The sequence below is a fragment of the Siniperca chuatsi genome, linkage group LG18, assembly GCF_020085105.1.
Source record: "Siniperca chuatsi isolate FFG_IHB_CAS linkage group LG18, ASM2008510v1, whole genome shotgun sequence".
In the NCBI taxonomy this organism is placed as follows: domain Eukaryota; kingdom Metazoa; phylum Chordata; class Actinopteri; order Centrarchiformes; family Sinipercidae; genus Siniperca; species Siniperca chuatsi.
Genome location: NC_058059.1, coordinates 24,180,609 through 24,199,669, shown reverse-complemented (window position 1 = coordinate 24,199,669; position 19,061 = coordinate 24,180,609). Strand labels below are relative to the sequence as shown.

At 40.7% G+C, this 19,061-nt stretch overlaps 1 protein-coding gene and 1 long non-coding RNA gene across 2 annotated transcripts in view; one reads left to right on the top strand and one right to left on the bottom strand.

Moving 5' to 3' along the window:
• Positions 1-14,065, top strand: part of chd1 (chromodomain helicase DNA binding protein 1) — a 36,639-nt gene extending 22,574 nt beyond the window's left edge. Inside the window, exons 28-36 of the mRNA XM_044173354.1 lie at positions 2,818-2,940; positions 3,085-3,228; positions 3,334-3,615; positions 4,007-4,138; positions 5,282-5,460; positions 9,204-9,303; positions 9,405-9,456; positions 9,541-9,787; positions 11,833-14,065. Of these exons, the coding sequence (XP_044029289.1) occupies positions 2,818-2,940; positions 3,085-3,228; positions 3,334-3,615; positions 4,007-4,138; positions 5,282-5,460; positions 9,204-9,303; positions 9,405-9,456; positions 9,541-9,787; positions 11,833-12,097 (1,524 nt within the window). The 3' untranslated portion in view covers positions 12,098-14,065. The remainder of the gene's footprint in view (positions 1-2,817; positions 2,941-3,084; positions 3,229-3,333; positions 3,616-4,006; positions 4,139-5,281; positions 5,461-9,203; positions 9,304-9,404; positions 9,457-9,540; positions 9,788-11,832) is intronic.
• Positions 14,066-16,920: 2,855 nt separating this feature from the next.
• LOC122865227 lies at positions 16,921-18,163 on the bottom strand. The gene is made up of 3 exons (XR_006375423.1): positions 18,129-18,163; positions 17,540-17,900; positions 16,921-17,081 (listed from the first exon to the last, which is right to left on the bottom strand). It is a non-coding gene; the product is annotated as an uncharacterized LOC122865227 (long non-coding RNA).
• Between the last annotated feature and the right edge of the window lie 898 nt (positions 18,164-19,061).

The following is a 19,061-nucleotide window of genomic DNA, read 5'->3' as shown; positions in this document are numbered from 1 at the left end:
CGCTCTAGAATTTCTGTTCCGCGCGTGGAAGTAGTCGACATAGACTATTTTGACAGTAATAGTTTGGGCCACAGGGTGTAGGAAGTCGCATACCGAACTGAACGTCCTGTACCAAATGGTTCGGGACAAATACACATACCACTTACACCCCTACTAGTAAAGATGTGCTAAGGGTAGAAACTTAAGCAGCCTAGTTGGGATGGGGTCAAATAGACAGGTTGAAGGCTTAGATGAAGAAATTGTTGAAGTTAGTTGGTGAAGGTCGATGGGGGGGAAACCGGTCAAAATATATATCAAGTTTTACAGGTGTGTTTAAGGATAAATCGTTACTGGTTGAGAGCAGGATATGATGAATTTTGTCTCTAACAATTAGAAATATATCATTAAAGAGCTCATGAAGTCGTTACTACTGAGGGCTATAGGAATACATGGCTCAATAGAGCTGTGACTCTCTGTCAGCCTGGCTACAATACTGGAAAGAACCCTGGGGTTCTTATTTTCCTCTATTAATGATGAGTAGTAAGCTGCTCTGGCATTACGGAGGGCTTTCCTATATGTTTTAAGACTATCTTGCCAGACTAAATGAGATTCTTCCAGATTGGTGGAACGCATTTCCTTTCAAGTTTCTGCAATGTTTGCTTAAATTTGCAGGTTTGGGGGTTATACCGTGGAGCTATGCTTCTTTGTTTTATTATAAACTTTTTTAGAGGGGCGATAAAGTCGAGTGTCATTCAGTGAGCCTGCAGCACTATCAAGAAGATGGTTAATATGTGAGGGACTGAAGTTAGAAAGCAGTCCTCTGTTATATTAAGACATGGCATTGAATTAAATGCAGATGGAATCGCTTCCTTAAATTTAGCTACAGCACTATCAGATAGACATCTAGTGTATGAATTTTTGCCTAATGGCGTGTAGTCCAGTAATAGGAGTTCAAAAGTTATTAAATAATGGTCCAATAAAAAAGGATTCTGTGGAAAGACTATTAAATGTTCAATTTCAATGCCATATTATGATTAAGCACCAGGTGCGCGGTAAGCTACAACAAATGTGTTTTCCAGGTTGGGTATGAAAGACTAAGAACAAGGCTTTCGAATGAGTCATAATTTAGTTTTGGTTTAGGGTTGATTAATAGGCTTGAGTTGTAGACGGCTGCAACTCCACCTCCTCGGCCGGTTTTTCAAGGAATATGAGTATTAATATGACTGGGCGGAGTGGATTCATTTAGGTTAACATATTCTTCATGACCCAGCCAGGTTTCGGTAAGACAAAATAAGTCAATGTGATAATCTGATATTAATTTGTTTACTAGTACAGCTTTAGCTATTGCAGTGGTGATGTCAATTTTCATTAGGTTTTTATGTATAAGTCATCTTCTGTTTACTTTTGATTTAATTAATTTAAGTGGTCAGGGGGCAGACACTGTCACTATGGGGTTTTGGGTGGGTAACTGCTCTAGAAGTGCAGAGAAGTATCAACTCTAGGTTGTCAGGGTTTTGGTCCACCAATAAACAGATTTCAGGATATGAGAGCTGCTCCATCCAAAGATGGATGAATGCTGTCTCCCCTAATCTGACCAGGTCTTCCCCAGAAAGTCCGCCAATTATCTACAAAGCCCACATTGTTTGCTGGACAGAACCTCGACAGCCAGCGGTGGAATGATGACATGTGGCTAAACATGTCATCACTGGTCAGATTTGGCAGGGGCCCAGAGAAACTATGGAGTCCGACATTGTCTTTGCATATGTACACACCCACTCAATGTTCATTTTAGTGACCTCCAATTGGCGTAATCGGGAGTTGTTACCGCCGAATAACTATACTTACGCTTATCCTTAGCCAGCAATTTTAAATAGGATTCAACGCTCTGGCCCCAGGAATACATTTGACTGGTGTCGCTAACTTCACATTTCTAAAAATGGAGCTGCCAATTATCAGATTTGGTTTCTTAGCAGGTGTGTCACTGAGGGGGGAGAACCTGGTTGGTGGTGAACCATGGGCTTCTGCTTAGGGCTATGCTTATGAAAGTCGCTAAAAGAAGGAGAGAGTTATGAGTGCTTGAGGAGAACTAGTGTTCGTCTAAATGTATAGCAGGTAATTGGCCGCTGTAATGAAGAATCTAACAAAATTAACTGGGAAATGCTAGAGCAGCAAAAATACGCTACCAGTAACACACTTAAGCACCAGCAACCGGAAATGAAACAATACGCTTACCACAGCACGTCACAGTCCTATGTATACACTATATACTGTGAATGACGTATAAAATTATTAAACAAAGAATATTTCTTTCAGAAGTCTTTCTCTGTGATGCTTGAAGACCCTATTTTTAATATTCATAAGTTTACAGAGTTGCACTGTATAAAGTGTTTCACATATTCACCAATTTATTTGGGCGGGCCAGCCAAATAGATTCGCCCCTACCCAAAAATATTTGTTTTCAATATTTTGTATTAATGTTTTCCTTTCAGATGTCAGTACAGAAGCAAGTGCAAACTAATGTAAGCGTGTGATGCATTTGTGTGCAGCCATTTAGGAAAAGTGGCTATGATTGCAACTTCAGTGCTAATCTGGAGCCAACTCAAATATTGTATTTCAAAGCTTTGACCACAAATAAATTCTCAACCCGATTCTTTACCGTATCTCGTTTTATTATACCCTTCAAAAACATGGATACATTTATCATTAATATAGTAGTAGAACAACAGCCTTTATTATGTCACATTTACTGTGAATTCGTTCTCTCTGATGACTTGCAGCACTGTTATCTTCTTCCATAAAGATTACATAGTAATGTTTACTTTGTCCATTGTTGATCAGCTCCTACCAGACGACCCTGACAAGAAGCCACAGGCCAAACAGCTACAGACCAGAGCAGACTACCTCATTAAGTTGCTGAGCAAGGACCTGGCCAAAAAAGAAGCACAGAAACAAGCAGGGACAGTAAGTCTTACAGTACCTCTACATGTCAAGCTTGCTGTGCATCAATAACTAGAATGCTTATATATGAGTCATTTTAAAATTTGATATGGATAGATGAAAATGTATGTCTACCAGAATGTACCGTGCCTGTTTGTATGTATGTAGGCCAATTCACGGAAGAGGAAACCAAGAAGTAAAAAGAGCAAAACTCTCAATCCAACTAAGACAGACGAGGTAATGAAGAGCACGTCCTCAGATCCCCCATCAGACAAGAGGTCAGATGATGAGGATGAAATTGAGGAGGAAAAGGTAAATTTAGATACTACTTGTACTGTTTAGCTTGCTGTAACATGAAAGGAATGTTTCCTGTTTTCAGTTTGGAGTTGATGTCTAACATGCTTTGACCCTTTTCAGGAGGTGGCCCCAGTGAAGGCACCAAGGAGGCGGGGCCGAGCAGACAGGGTCGTGGTGGAGGAGGAGGAGGAGGAGGAGGAGGACAATGACGATGAGGAGCCTGAGCAGGAGGAGGTTTCTTCATCAGGGGAGAGGGAGGTCAAAGGAAAAGAGATCAAAAAAGAAGGCAAAAAGGAGAAGGAAGAGGAAAGTTGGGACATTAGAGAGACAAAGGAGCCAAAAGAGAAAAAAGAAACAAAGCCTCAGGAGGCGGTACATAAACAAGAGGAGAGCATGGAAAAGGTGAAATAATAATTCTATATGTGATATATTCTTATACTATTATGGACCATAGTAGCGGGGCGGCTGTGGCTTAGAGGTAGAGAGCGTGTCGCCCACTAATCGGAAGATCAGCAGTTCAATCCCCTGTTTCCCCCAATAAGCAGTTGGGACCTTGCATGGTAGCCTCTGCCATCAGTGTATCAATGTGTGTGAAGGGGGTGAATGTGGCGTAGTGTAAACTGCTTTTGAGTGGTCGGAAGACTAGAAAGGCTCTATACAAGTACAGTCCATTTACCATAGTCTTGATTCATTAAATTAATTGATAATTATGCTGAATGCAGTCAGTGTAAATAAGTAAAGGAAAAAAGATGATGATTTGGTTAGGAATTAATTCTCAAATACTTTTCATCAGAATGAAGTAAAGACTGATGTACGAGAACGAACAAAGAAAGCCTCTGACGTGCCGGCTCATATAACAGCAAGTGGAGAGAGTGTGCCAATATCTGAGGAGTCTGATGAACTGGACCAGAGGACCTTCAGTGTGGTACGTTCCACCAATAATGAAACCTTCAGATCGAACATATACAGTACATTTAGAAAGTATTCTCACCCCTTCACTTTTTGTAATGTTGCAGCCTTATGCTAAAATCGTTTCAATTAATTTTTTCCCTCATGAATCTACACTCAGTACCGCATAATGACAAAGCAAAAACGAGATTTCAGAACATTTTGCAAATTTAATAAAAAGAAGAAACTTTTAGTTAGACCCTTTGCTATGACACTTGAAAATTAGCTCAAGCGCCTCCTATTTCTTATCATCTTTGAGATGTTTCTACCCCTTGATTGGAGTCCACCTGTGGTAAATTCAATTGATTGAACGTGCTTTGGAAAGGCACACACCTGACTATATAAGGTCTCACAGCTGGCAATGCATATCACAGCAAAAACCAAGCCATGAGGTCAAAGGAACCGCCTGCAGAGCTCAGAGACAGGATTGTATCAAGGCACAGATCAGGGGAAGGCTACAAAAAATTCTGCCTCATTGAAGGTTTCCAAGAGCACAGTGGCCCCCATAATTTTTAAATAGAAGAAGTTTGGCACAACCAGCACTCTTCCTAGAGTTGGCCGCCCAGCCAAACTGAGCAATCGGGGGAGAAGGGCCTTGGAGCCGACAGTGACCTCAAGCACAGAGCAAGAGGAGCAAGGAGTGGCTTAGGGACAACTTTGTGAATGTCCTTGAGTGGCCCAGCCAGAACCTGGACTTAAACCCAATCAAACATCTCTGGAGAGACCGGAAAATGGTTGTCCACCGACAACCTCACAGAACTTTAGAGGATCTGCAGAGAAGAATGGCAGAAAATCATGTGTCCTACCCAAAAACACTCGACGCTGTAATCACTGCCGAAAAAAAGTACAGAGTTATGGGTCTGAATACTTTTGGTTTCTAATTTTTATGAAATTTGCAAAAGAATTTAAATCCTGTTTTTACTTTGTCATTCTTGGGTATTGAGTGTAGATGGATGAAGGAAAAAAAAATAAATTCAAAAGATTGACTGATAAAATAGCAGCATCATTAAAACAGACATTGATGACTAAGATCCAGCCAGGCTCAACATGTTGTGTCTAAATGGTTTAAGAAAGTTGTGGATTGGTGTTGCTGGAGTTTACTTTTATTTGAATGTTGCAGTGTAAAGAGAGGATGCGGCCGGTGAAAGCAGCGCTGAAGCAGCTGGACAGACCAGAGAAAGGGCTGTCGGAGCGTGAGCAGCTCGAACATACAAGACAGTGCCTCATTAAGATCGGAGACCACATCACTGAGTGTCTGAAGGAGTATTCAAATCCTGACCAGATCAAACAGTGGAGAAAGTTAGTATACACTGTCGCTTCTAATGATACACTCACATTTATCACACACACACACACACATATAACATAAAAGTTCCACACAAAGTTAAACTGATAACCTGGGTCGCTGTCAGTTTGAATGGGGTATAAGCACGCCTGTCACAGTTAATACATTTTCGCCTGATCTCAATTTGTTTTTTGAGCTGACCACAATCATTTTGCATAATTATCAGATTCCACAATCAAGGGACGTTTTGCAATTGAATATTTATTATTTACATTTGATATTTAGTTATATTTGCTTATATTCTTAATATATTATGTTTAATCTAGGCCTACACTGAATAATTATTTTTTAAATTTTATTTGTTACCTGTAATGCAAAATAAAGAAATACATGCATGTCCCTTCAGGATAGACGGTCAACAATTAACAACACTTTAGGGCAGTGAGTTGCTGCAGGTGCAGAGTGGAGCTGCACAGCTTTCTGACCGTGTTGTGGACTCACAGCTCCAGACTAACTTTTTCCACTGGTAGCACTGGTGCTCCCAACTGAACATTGTAGGAGCAACCAGCACAAAATTTAGGAGCACCACGTAAATCGACATGCAACTCCTCCTGGGACCCTAAGCAAAATTCTGCAAAGGAGCCCTCCTACCTGACCCGTGAGTCATGTAAACCATTTGCCATTGTCAAACCTGACACCACAGTGCTCCAATTACAATCATACAAAAGAATAAGTAGACCTCTACGGAACAGAATGAGGTACAAACAATATTTATTGAATTGAATATTTTCTATAGAATCTTAAGATAAGTGAATATTAACATTAACATAAATAAGAAATCATCAAAATTGTAAAACACTGACCCCTGCTTAGACATGAGGGGGAGGCACGGCTCTATGCTACTCGCGTAGTAAGCGTATAGGGCCATGCACGCACACACACACACACACACACACGCCCTCTAATTCTCGCTCCGTCCTGGTGTTTCACATTACATACAGTGGTGTGAAAAAGTGTTTGCCCCTTCCTGATTTCTTGTTTTTTTTGCATGTTTGTCACACTGTGATGTGTGACAATGTTTCAGATCATCAAAATAATTTAAATATTAGTCAAAGATAACACAAGTAAACACAAAATGCAGTTTTTAAATGAAGGTTGTTATTATTAAGGGAAAACAAAATCCAAACCTACATGGCCCTGTGTGGGGGAAAAAGTGATTGCCCCACCTGTTAAAACATAACTGTGGTTTATCACACCTGAGTTCAATTTCTGTAGCCACACCCAGGCCTGATTAATGCCACACCTGTTCTCAATCAAGAAATCACTTAAATAGGACTTGCCTGGCAAAGTGAAGTAGACCAAAAGATCTTCAAAAGCTAGATATCAAGCAGAGATTCAAAGAAATTCAGGAACAAATGAGAAAGAAAGTAATTGAGATCTGTCAGTCTGGAAAGGGTTATAAAGCCATTTCTAAAGCTTTGGGACTTAAGCGAACCACAGTGAGAGCCATTATCCACAAATGGCGAAAACATGGAACAGTGGTGAACCTTCCCAGGAGTGGCCGGCCAACCAAAATTACCCCATGAGCGCAGCGGCTACTCATCCAAGAGGTCAGAAAAGACCCCACAACAACATCCAAAGAACTGCAGGCCTCACTTGCCTCAGTTAAGGTCAGTGTTCATGACTCCATCATAAGAAAGAGACTGGGCAAAAATGGCCTGCATGGCAGAGTTCCAAGACGAAAACCACTGCTGAGCAAAAAGAACATTTAAGGCTCATCTCATTTTTGCCAGAAAACATCTTGATGATCCCCAAGACTGTTGGGAAAATACTCTGTGGACTGACGAGACAGAAGTTGAACTTTTTGGAAGGTGTGTGTCCCATTACATCTGGCGTAAAAGTAACACCGCATTTCAGAAAAAGAACATCATACCAATGGTAAAATATGGTGGTGGTAGTGTGATGGTCTGGGGCTGTTTCGCTGCTTCAGGACCTGGAAGACTTGCTGTGATAAATGGAACCATGAATTCTGCTGTCTACCAAAAACTCCTGAAGGAGAATGTCCGGCCATCTGTTCGTGACTTCAGGCTGAAGTGAACTTGGGTTCTGCAGTAGGACAATGATCCAAAACACACCAGCTAGTCCACCTCTGAATGCCTGAAGAACAACAAAATGAAGACTTTGAAGTGGCCTAGTCAAAGTCCTGACCTGAATCCTATTGAGATGCTGTGGCATGACCTTAAACCCTCCAGTGTGGCTGAATTACAACAATTCTGCAAAGATGAGCGGGCCAAAATGCCTTCACGGCGCTGTAAAAGACTCATTGCAAGTTATCGCAAACGCTTGATTGCAGTTGTTGCTGCTAAGGGTGGCCCAACCAGTTATTAGGTTTAGGGAGCAATCACTTTTTCACACAGGGCCATGTAGGTTTGGATTTTTTTCCCCCTTAATAACAACCTTCATTTAAAAACTACATTTTGTGTTTACTTGTGTCATATTTGACTAATACTTAAATTTGTTTGATGATCTGAAACATTTAAGTGTGACAAACATGCAAAAAAAATAAGAAATCAGGAAGGAGGCAAACACTTTTTCACACCACTGTATGATGATGAAGATGATGATGATTTTAAAAAACAAAACAAACGGGGCATATTTGCAAGTCACACTGGTGCTCCTGCTTTAAATTTAGTAGCACTGTCTCTAAAAATGGACGCAAAATGCAACTACGTGGTCGCAGTCTAGAGCCCTTCGGAATATACAGACAAACGTCGGCCTTTTCTGTTGAAGTATTTTTTTTGTTTGTTTTCACCAAGTTTATTTTTATGATTTATTTTATGATTTTATGATTAATATACCCCTTTGCTTTAATCTACATGAGGAGTCGGTTTGAGCTGTGTGGATATAGCATAAGAAATACGTATCGACCTATTGTACTCTGTGCCAAGTTTTGGTTCCTACTTGTGCATTTCCATCAGCTGGGTTGAGGCAAATAAACTGTCTGAGCACAAGGTTCCATTGTCAGGAAAAAAACATGAGGGGGAAAAAAAAGCTTGGCTGTCTAGACCTTACTGCTATTGGGAACGTTATTTTGTTTCAGCTCATGACACCATATTTCTTGCTTTCCAAAGTAAGATAATGACAGAGGTGCCAATAACAGGTCGCTTTATTTATAGTGGGTGAATCTCCACTACGGGAGCAACAGTGCATTTGACAGCTCTGGGGAAAGTTATGCTGGAGATTATTTACAGACAGTCCTTTGCTACTTAATTTCAGTATGTGTAAACCCAGTTTAGAGTTGTTGTGCAGTGTAATCAGACCAAACAGCTGATCGGTCGTAATATTCGCTAGATCATTATTCATTTGAGAAATGTATTTCCACCACCTATTTGTTGCATAAACTCAAACGACAAAAGGAAAAAACACCCCAAAATGAGTGTAAACACTTTTGCCAAATTTTGCTGAAACATTGTGTCAGAACGCGCATGTGTGCAAACTATTTGAAGATGAATTGACACTACTTTGACAACGGCATTGTTTTGATGAGCCGCCATTGAAATTAACAACATAGATTTAGGCCTAGTTGCAAAGCCAAACATAACACCATTGTGTGACGTGACATAAAATTAACAGAAAAAACTAATTGTAATTATTTGTATGACAATCAACTAAAATTTGATTCAGCCCTAGGTTATACGACTTGCATCTTTGTTTTATATGTTACATTTGTTAAGCTAATGGTGTTTGTCTTTTACAGAAACCTGTGGATATTTGTTTCCAAATTCACTGAGTTTGATGCCAGGAAACTACATAAACTGTACAAGCATGCAATCAAGAAAAGACAAGAGAACGCACAGGTATGTGAAGGCCCTACAGTAATTCTTGATTTGGATTACAATATGACATCCTGTACTGACATTAGAAGTCCATGATTACGGTGATGATTCTGTTTCTTCAGGCAATGGAGCAGAACACTAGAAGTATAAACACCCACGGCTATAAACATGCAGGTACAGTCAGTTTCTCTCTGTTGTACATAGAGAATAAGACCAAGTGTCACTGTGTACTAATTAATTTGTTGTCTTCGTCCTCAGATATTGAAAGGTTGAAGGACAACTCTCACCAGGACGAGAGCAGTAGGGACAGCTGCAGCTCAGACAGGCATCAGCCTTCAGGTCGATACCATGAGAGCAGCAGCAGTATGGAGAGACACAGCTCTGAGTCCCACAGGAAGACCACAGGAGGAGAGTCCAGGAAAAGACCGTACTCCTCCTTTAGCAACGGCAAAGACCACAGGGACCACTACAGATCAGACAGCAGGGACAGAGACAGACAGGACAGGTGAGGAACGAGGACTGCCGGAGTGCTGCTTCCAGGAACAAAATAAATGTTGTTGTCACATTATTTAACCTCTGATGTCAGCCTACCAAATTCAAGCCCGTTAAGACTATATTGTTCTTATGGTTAAAAAAAAAATCACACGAAAAGACCCAAACCAAGAATGTGTCAGTCTGTCTCTTAATCCTTTGTGTCTTCCCTACCCTGTTACCGGCTCTCAGCCACAACTGCATTGGTCCCTACCGAAAATGTAAAAAACACCTCACAAATATATAGATTCATTAAAAAAAAAAAAAGGCTTAGTAATTTCCTAAAGCAGCAGGGCACTGTATTTAGCAAACAGGAGAAAATAGTGCATTTGTTGAACTATTTTTAGCGGCAGATTAATCCTAATAATTTGGTGCTCTAGTTAGTATTTGGGGCAGCAGGACAGTATATCTGGGATTAAGTCAAAATAAACTGCTGTGTGTGTGTGTGTGTGTGTGTGTGTTCGTTCATGGTAATTAAGGAACATGTCGCCCAGCGCCTGGTGTAGCTCATTTAGGGCATTTCCACCGCAGCACTTTTTAAACCTGTGTTTCAAATGGAGAAACAAGGGATTACATTTAGTTCCCATACAAACAGTTACAGGTGCTAAAAACTGTTCAGGAACTTAAGGAGCAGAGTTTACAGCCTTGGGTGTCTCTGATTGGTCAAACACAGTGGCTGCGGCAACTACAACTTGTGTATGGCTTCATTCATAACCAAGGAAGTTCTCTAGTATCGAGTTTACGACAAGGGGCGAACATTTGTTGTTGTTTATTAATGTTAAAAAGAAAGTTGGGAACCATCAACTTCCTGACGCAATTTAAAAGAAGAGCAAGAGAAAGATGGGCTGAGAGCACGAGAGTGGATGAGAGAAAGTGGACAATAAGGAGAATAATAAAACTTAATTTTCTGATTGTTGTTGATTCAGGGCGGTTACATTTTAAAGTGGAAATAGCCAACAAACACTGCTTCTCATTTTCTTCTTTCTTTTTTTGCGGTGGGTTGCTAATTTCTCTAGTCTTCACAGTTCTTAAAATGTGGTGGAAACGCAAACAGGAATGTGCAAAAGGCATTTTAAGTTCCTAGTTGAGTTCCAGAGATTAGTTCCTCTGGGTCCATAGTTGCTGAAACCTTTTGATCAAAAAGGTGTTTTATACGACAATGGAGCTCTGTGGCACAGAGGAAGAAGACATATCAGGCTTTAGACACAATATTTTTTGTAGAATCAATTCATTGTTTTAAAAAGAGCACAAAATGCCCGTGTAGCCTGCATCACGCAACAGTGATTCTGTAGTTACTGGTAAAGGAAATGTTAACTTGTATTATTTTGGTTCCCACGTTACATAAGTTGCATTAGTTTCTCTAACTCTGTTAATGATTTGTTCATGAGGGCCACAACTGTTTGGTTTTTTTTTTTTTTTTTTTTCTTTCTTTCAGGTTTTTGGTGTTCATGTTAGGTTCAATCTAGAGCTGGTCAATGAATTTAATTTATTATACATTATGAATCTATCACCATTTGCAGGTAATATTTATAAAGTAACAAAATCTACAGAAACAATTTTTATCATGAAAAGCCAATGAGCCAATTAATCAGCCAACAGCCTAGTATCTTTAATGGTCACATTGTAATTAAACTGGTCTAACCTGGACAGGTACACTAGGGTATAAAAATAATTTAGATCACGTTGTACAGCCCTATTTCAACTATTAAGTAAGTATTATGATACGTCATTTAGGTTGGAGTAGGGCTAAGGTGATGGTCAAGGTTTCTTTTACTTATATGTGAAAGATCACCCTTGTTCACACAGTTAATATTTTTTTGTACCTACTCATCTCTCCACATTCTGTCTACTGTCATACAAAATACAGCAGAAGGAGGAGGTTAGAATCTTCGGTCATATAAAATCAAATATCAAAGTACTTGAAGTTGGTACAAAATATCTGTACACTAGCGTTGAAAGTATTTTAAGTGTCATCTTTGCTTTGTTGCTCAGTTATGCTGATGCTATGTGTATATGCAGATACTACAACGACAGTAAGCACAGGAAGCTGGAGGAGTTCCGCTCCAGCAGAGACCATCGTCTGGACATGAAGGATCATTCCCATTCAGACCACCGCTCTTCCTACCGCTACCACTCAGACTGGCAGACAGAGCAGCGAGCCTCAGCCAGCGGACCCCGCTCTCCCCGAGACCAGCGCTCGCCCATGGGACACCACTCACCTTTTGACTACTCGTCAGACCACAGGAGCACACCGGAGCAGATCTGGAGCAGCCGCAAGACATAACAGGGGCTGCCTGGGTCTGCTAGTAGCAGCCATAGACTCAGTAACACAGCAAATGCCTTACAGGGACTGTGGACTCCAACCTGAAGCTGTTTGAAGCACTGTGTATCAGTCAGTTCAGCATGGCTGTCATCTCCTCGCTTCAGCTGCAGCTCATCTCGGGTACCTGGGAGATGAACGCCAGGGAGCGGCTCAAACCCGGCAGCAGATCAAAAATCAAAGCATATTTTTGTATTTAATAGTTTAAAGCTGCATTGTTGTGTAGGCTCAACAGCATGCAGCAATTTTTGTTGTTATTTTTATAAACTTTTTTAAACTCTGGAAACGGACACAATTGACCCTGAGTGCTGCCTCATATTCCCACCAACCCATGACACTGGATCCTGTATTTGACTGTTCTCTATGTTCGTCTGTCTGTCTCTGTCTTTCTATCATGCTTAATGTGATTATCTACCTTATTTAAATGTTAACTCGATGAGAAGTCAGTTGTCACAGGAATCACATTACAAGTTAATGTAAAGGTGTCTGGTTGAATCCAGTCTGGGCTCAGGCTCACCACCTTAAGTACCTCATTTACAGCATTTCTCATTTCCTCAGCAGGTTTTCTTTTTTCCACCAGGCGTGAATTATTTAATAACATATCTTAGCTGTAAAAGAATAACCTTTTTTTTTTTTTTTTTTTTTTTTTTGAGTGACTTGTATCATGTTTTTTTCCTTCAGTAATACTATTGTAAATTTTTGTAAAATAGTAAATCAGTGGTCTTTTTTCCTCAGGCTTTTGGGATTTATTATGACTGTACTTTTCCCCATCAACTCAGGCTATTTTGTCGTTCTACGAGTGAGTTTCTGTATATTAGTTCTTTCACGATAATGCTTTCAGAATGTAACTTTTGGAAAAGGGAAAGTTCTTTAACGATACTCAGTTTTATTCACTAGTGCTTAGTTCTTTTGTCTCAGTGTGTCGAAGTCAGTGAGTTGGAAGGAACTGACTTTTACAGTCTGAAAAAAGACTTGTCTTTTAATAGAAGCACCTGTTAGATCTTAGAAAAACTAAACTTTTTTACATATTTTTGTTTCTTTACCTTTCATTTTATTTTCTACGTAGGCAATAATAATGTCAATGTTTCTATGCAGCCAAGTATATTTGTGGTGAACCACCCACCTGAATGAAGTCACTGTTACGGTTCACACTGTTGTACATAAATTTCCTCTATATTTCAAAATGAATTTACACTGAAAGTGCATGAATTTTTATGAACTGTTTTATATAGTTGTTTATGAAGCCATTAAAATCAATCACTGTACTCACTCGTACCAACTCTCTTCAACAAAGGATCAAGTTTTTGATTCTGCCAGCTTGGTAGGTTGATTACATTACACTTCGGTACAAGCAACATTCTAACCAATATCTAAGACACAATCACTGCAAATATTTTCTAATTAGATTTTTTACTTGCCCTATATCATGATAGCTTTTTGGCTTCAGTGGTGCCCCCCACAGGGTAACCTATAAAGGTACTGGAGCAATGCTAATTGTCATTTGTTGAACAAGAAAATGATTGATCCATGGATCGTATCCAGAGTGTGAATATAGGTTGCTTTTGCGTTAGGCCCAGGCCCATAGTGAAATTACTGAATCATTGCATCAGATAATTTTGTGCTGCACAACACTTCATTTGTCATTCATTGATATAACATTATTTCTGATCATTTGTTTCAAAAGTAATTAAGTTCATCCCTGCTACCAAAATGACATGTTCCTTTATCATTGCATAAGTCAGGACAATCAAATGTATAAGGAACTGTCAGCATCACAGAGGACACTAAAACTTTCCTTGACACGTTTCTTTGTGTCCTTTCTCATTGAGACTTACCGACAGTAACCTAATAGTAAAGTTAAAATCTGCCAATTGAATAATGTATCACAAATTGTCATACAAACACCAGTTTCAATAAAATGTATGTACAGTATTCACAAGTTTCTTGCTGTTACTGTGCAACTCTCCAGTTTGTCCTCTGGCCTAAGCAAGCTGTTAGAGAAATGTAAAGGCAAATGTCTCAATACACAAATTCATGTCAGTGAGGGAATATTGGCATCGTCATTGATCTACCTCAATGACGGGGGGGGGGCTCAACCATATCCCTGGCAGAGGTAATTAATAAGCTCCTCAGCGGCAAGGCACCAGGTGTGGATGAGATTTGCCCTGAGATGCTGAAGGTTCTGGACATTGTTGGGCTGTCTTGGCTGACACTTAATGTCGCATGGAGACAGTGCCTGCAGAATGGCAGATGTGGGTGGTGGTTCCCTTGTTTAAAAAGGGGGGCCGCAGGGTGTGCTCCAACTGTTGGGGTATCACACTGCTCAGCCTCCCTGTGAAAGTTGATGCCAGAGGTCTTTATCCTTGCAGGGTTACTAGAAGGGTTGTGGGAGTTTGCCCATCTAGTCTACATGTGTTTTGTGGACTTGTAGAAGGCTTATGACTATGTCCCCTATGGAGTCTTGTGGGGGGTTCTGCGGGAACATGGGGTACCAGGGCAGTTGCTACAAGCCATTTGGTCCTTCTATAACGAGTGAGAGCTGTGTCCAAATCCTCTCAGGAAGTGAAAGGTTTTCAGTGGGTGTTGATCTCCGCCAGGGTTGTCTCTTGTCGCCGATTCGGTTTGTGATGTTCTTAGATAGGATCTCTACGTGCAGTCGTGGGGGAGGACAGTGCCCGGTTTTGGAACCTCAAAATTGCTTGATGTGGTTCTGTTGGCTTCATTAGACCGTAACCTTCAGCTTGCACTAAGGTGGTTTGCAGTCAAATGTGAAGTGATCGGAATGAGAGTCAGTACCACCTGGTCTAAGGCCATTGTTCTCTGCCGGAAAACAGTGGATTGGGTTGGGAGTGAGTTTCTGCCCCAAGTGACAGAGTTCAAATATCTTGGTCTTGTTCACAGATGAGGAGTGTCAGATCAAAAGGCAGGTTGGTGTGGCATCAGCAGTAATGTGGTATTGCTAAATGGGACAGGCTTGCTTAGCCTGCTGCCACTGGATATGCGGCAGAAAGTGGATGGATTGGATATCTCTACATACCAGAACATAACATAAAATAAATCAGTAAGGAGCAATTCCAATTGCATTTGGTTTGCCATACTAAGAGCATGGAAAAGTCACTAAAAATGATCAGAATAGATTGTAATCAGAAAACTCAGGCTATTTTGTCGTTCTACGAGTGAGTTTCTGTATATTAGTTCTTAGTAATGCTAGTAATTAGTAATGCTTTCAGAATGTAACTTTTGGAAAAGGGAAAGTTCTTTAACGATACTCAGTTTTATTCACTAGTGCTTAGTTCTTTTGTCTCAGTGTGTTGAAGTCAGTGAGTTGGAAGGAACTGACTTTTACAGTCTGAAAAAAGACTTGTCTTTTAATAGAAGCACCTGTTAGATCTTAGAAAAACTAAACTTTTTTACATATTTTTGTTTCTTTACCTTTCATGTTATTTTCTACGTAGGCAAGAATAATGTCAGTGTTTCTAATCAGATAGATTGTAATCAGAAAACATGACATTTAAAGCCACTAAAATCTGTGTATGGTCCATGTACGTTTTGATAGTTTGTTTTTTTGTTTGAATCAAAGAAACGAAGAATTGGAAATACTAAAAACAGCCGTTCCATTTTGGTGTCTGAATAAAAAACCGACAAAACCTAATTCAAATAACAGTCCAATTTTGTTTTTTTGCCAATTCCTTTTTTAATTTTTCCGTTTTGAAGAAATAAGAAAAGCAAGATGTGACCTGGAAGTGAAAGTAAATATACTGTTCTATTTCATACGCGTTTCGCTGTTGGTTAGGGTAGACACCCTGAAAAAAGATCTTTCCACTCACCACCCAATCGAGGGGGGTAGTAGGCACCCAGTGCCCTCCCCCTATAGAACCCCTGCACAGCTCATCTCCCTTTCGTCATTCAGCCACCTTGTGTACGGATCTTTTGCAAGTTTTTGTCACCCTCTGATGTTGTGGGTTTTTTCTTCTTACCATCTTCCTAAATATTTTCTTCAGCACCATGGCCGACGCCAAGCTATGCCTCACCTGTGCCGCGTCCATTCCCCTCAAGGACGCACACGAGCTGGGCTTCCTCTGCCTGGGACGTCATCACCTGATGGAGGCCGACTGTCTCTCACTCCCCAGGGAGGAGCACGAGCGGGGGCGGCACTTCACTGGGCCCTCCCACCATGCCACCTCTAACTGCATTGCATCTCGAGGAGTCGCATATGCCAGTGCTTGCTGTAGCAACGCATCCGCTTGTTGCAAAGTTGTGTTGTAGTATACACCTTAGTCCACTATTCCATCTGCATTAAGCAGGGGTGGGAAGTAACAACTGTCTGATTTGATCATTTGCAAATCGACTTCGCCGCACAACACTTGGTTGTGGTGAAATATGAGCACAGGAGGACTGGGTATGCTGAGATCGATATGGTTTGTGGGTGTCTGAGGGTCTGATAAAGCGGGGCTTTTTTCAAGTTGGGCATTATTTATTATGATTGTTTGGTCTAGTGATGATTCATTCGTTAGTGAGATCTTGATTTAAAGCAAGGAGAGGATCTACATGCTGTTCAGAGCTGTTAGATGTAGTGGCTGTGTCGTTTTCATTCATATCATTTTCAGTTAAATTGTTTTGAAAACCTGACTCATTTTGAAGATTTTGCACTACTGAGTCTGCTAAACTCTGACAATTCAATAGCTACTAGTGTGTGTTGATCCATGACTTAATAATAATCAAACGCTATTAAAAACCTTAAATCATTATCATTGCAATTTATCCACATGATAAAAATCAGCGTCTGAAACAGTTTACAAATCACATTTACAACTCACATTTACAAATTGTCATAGTTTACACCTAATTTCTGACATGAGCCTAAAGGCTCTAGACATCAGAACCAACTGCTGACGTGTAGTTCTGCAACACTGAGGGCACCTGGACGATCTGGACCTGGGTCTGTTTGCTGGAGACAAAAAAAAGAGAGAGAAACAAAGACAAACATTAACTTTATAAACGGACAGACCTCATAAACACAACAGTCCCCATAAGGTTGGTATGTAAACAGACAGACCTCATAAACGTGTGTGTGAGTGTCTCACAACTTAGAACCCTAGAAATTCACTTTTACAGCAGCCTATTCCTATATATAAACACCAAAATAATACTTATGAGAAACACTAACTCAAACTAGCAGCTATAATACCTTATGAGAGCTAACTTTATAGAAATTACATTTTAAAGCACTACTTCTTTAATTTCACACGCACAAAACCTTCCGTGTTTTCTTATGATGTAAAATGAGAGAAAAGTAGAGAAAAGGAAGGTACGTGTGTTCCCTGCTGGGTAATTATTACATTTATATGGCCTGATTGAATAGTCTCACAGTGCACTGTAAAACAATTTAAAAGCAAAAAGACTTACAGTGTGCCGATGGAAATCCTTCACTGGAAGCCCTACAGGCTCACAGGTGTGGATTCTCAGAACTGGAACTGGTTCTCCTGTGGTTGCGACCCAGTGAGAATCCTGGATCTCTGTCCGCTGGTTGAGCACTAGACCTCTCCACAGCCGTCAGCAGTTGAGGCAAGCGTCCTGGTGAAATGGTGGTTGTTCTTCAAAATATTGATGCGATATTAAATCCTCAGGATCTCTTCCGGTCAGCTGGACAGCCTCTAGAGAACGATTAATGTGTTGATTGCCTGAGGCAAGCACGATCATGTTATCCTGTGGATGAGATGATGGCGATAGCCCTTTTGGAAATATTGGTCCAAACTGCCCCACAGGTCTAGCATGAGAAAAAGTTTATATTTTGTGTAAGTTTTAGGTAAAAACTGGTTAAAAATGCAGCAACTCACTGGGTAATACCATGTCCTCAGAAAGCACAGATGAGGAGTCGGTATCAGATGAGGTCTCATATGTTGAGGTGTCAGTTGATGACTCTGAAATAATTTATAATCACGATAGGAAATAAGTCTTTAAATATTTCTGTATTAAAAATACACAATGTACTTACCAGACGCCTCTGCTTGAAGGTTCAGCCCTCTGTTTAGATTTACTGCAAAGAATGAAAAAACTCCCTATGTTTTTGCCTAAAGGTTTGCAAGCTCCGCCTACCCTCCCACATTCTTCCAATTCATTCACACCTTACTCTGCACCAGACAGACAACAGAGAAGGCTGTGTCTTTTTCTCCTGAAAGATTAGATTTTACACATGGTAAGTTTGGAAATAATTTTTTATACTTTTGATACTATTGATTTCACTTAAATGAAAAAACAATTTGATTTACAGAGATTTTTTCATTCCCAAGCCTACTTCACTTTCCATTCGCTCCTGCTCACCACGCCTGCTTCATTCCCATTGGCTCCTACTCACCACGCCTGCTTCATTGGTCCAATGGTCCAATGAGCGGCCCAATTCCAGAGGGAGGGAGGATCAAGGGGGCGGGGTTTAATTCATGTTTAATCAAAGTCAAAGGTCACCTTCCATCACCCGTCGATTAAAAAGTGTCAGAAAGGGTTGCAACTCTCTCTCTCACGTCGTAGCCACGCTGGGGGTGTTCGCGGCGGTGATTACTGTAGGTCATAATGGTTTCGATTGCTTCACAGCTCGCAGGCTGAGACCTCCCACCTGTCGCTTGGTCCCTCAATGGGATCTTCAAATGGTGCTGGATGGCCTGTCGGGTCCACCCTTTGAACCTCTAGATCAGGTAGACCGAGAGGTTTTGTCCATCAAGACGACGCTCCTCTTAGCCCTGACTTCGGCTAAGAGAGCAGGAGATTTGTGGGCACTGTCGGTGACTATGGAGAGTTGGTTAGGCTTCGAACAAACCCAACCTTCAGGCCTAAGGTCATCACCTCCTCGTTCAGATCATTTGAGGGCTTTCATTCCCCCTCCTCACACCGACAGTGAAACACCTTGTGCCTCGTACGTGCACTCAGGTGTTAT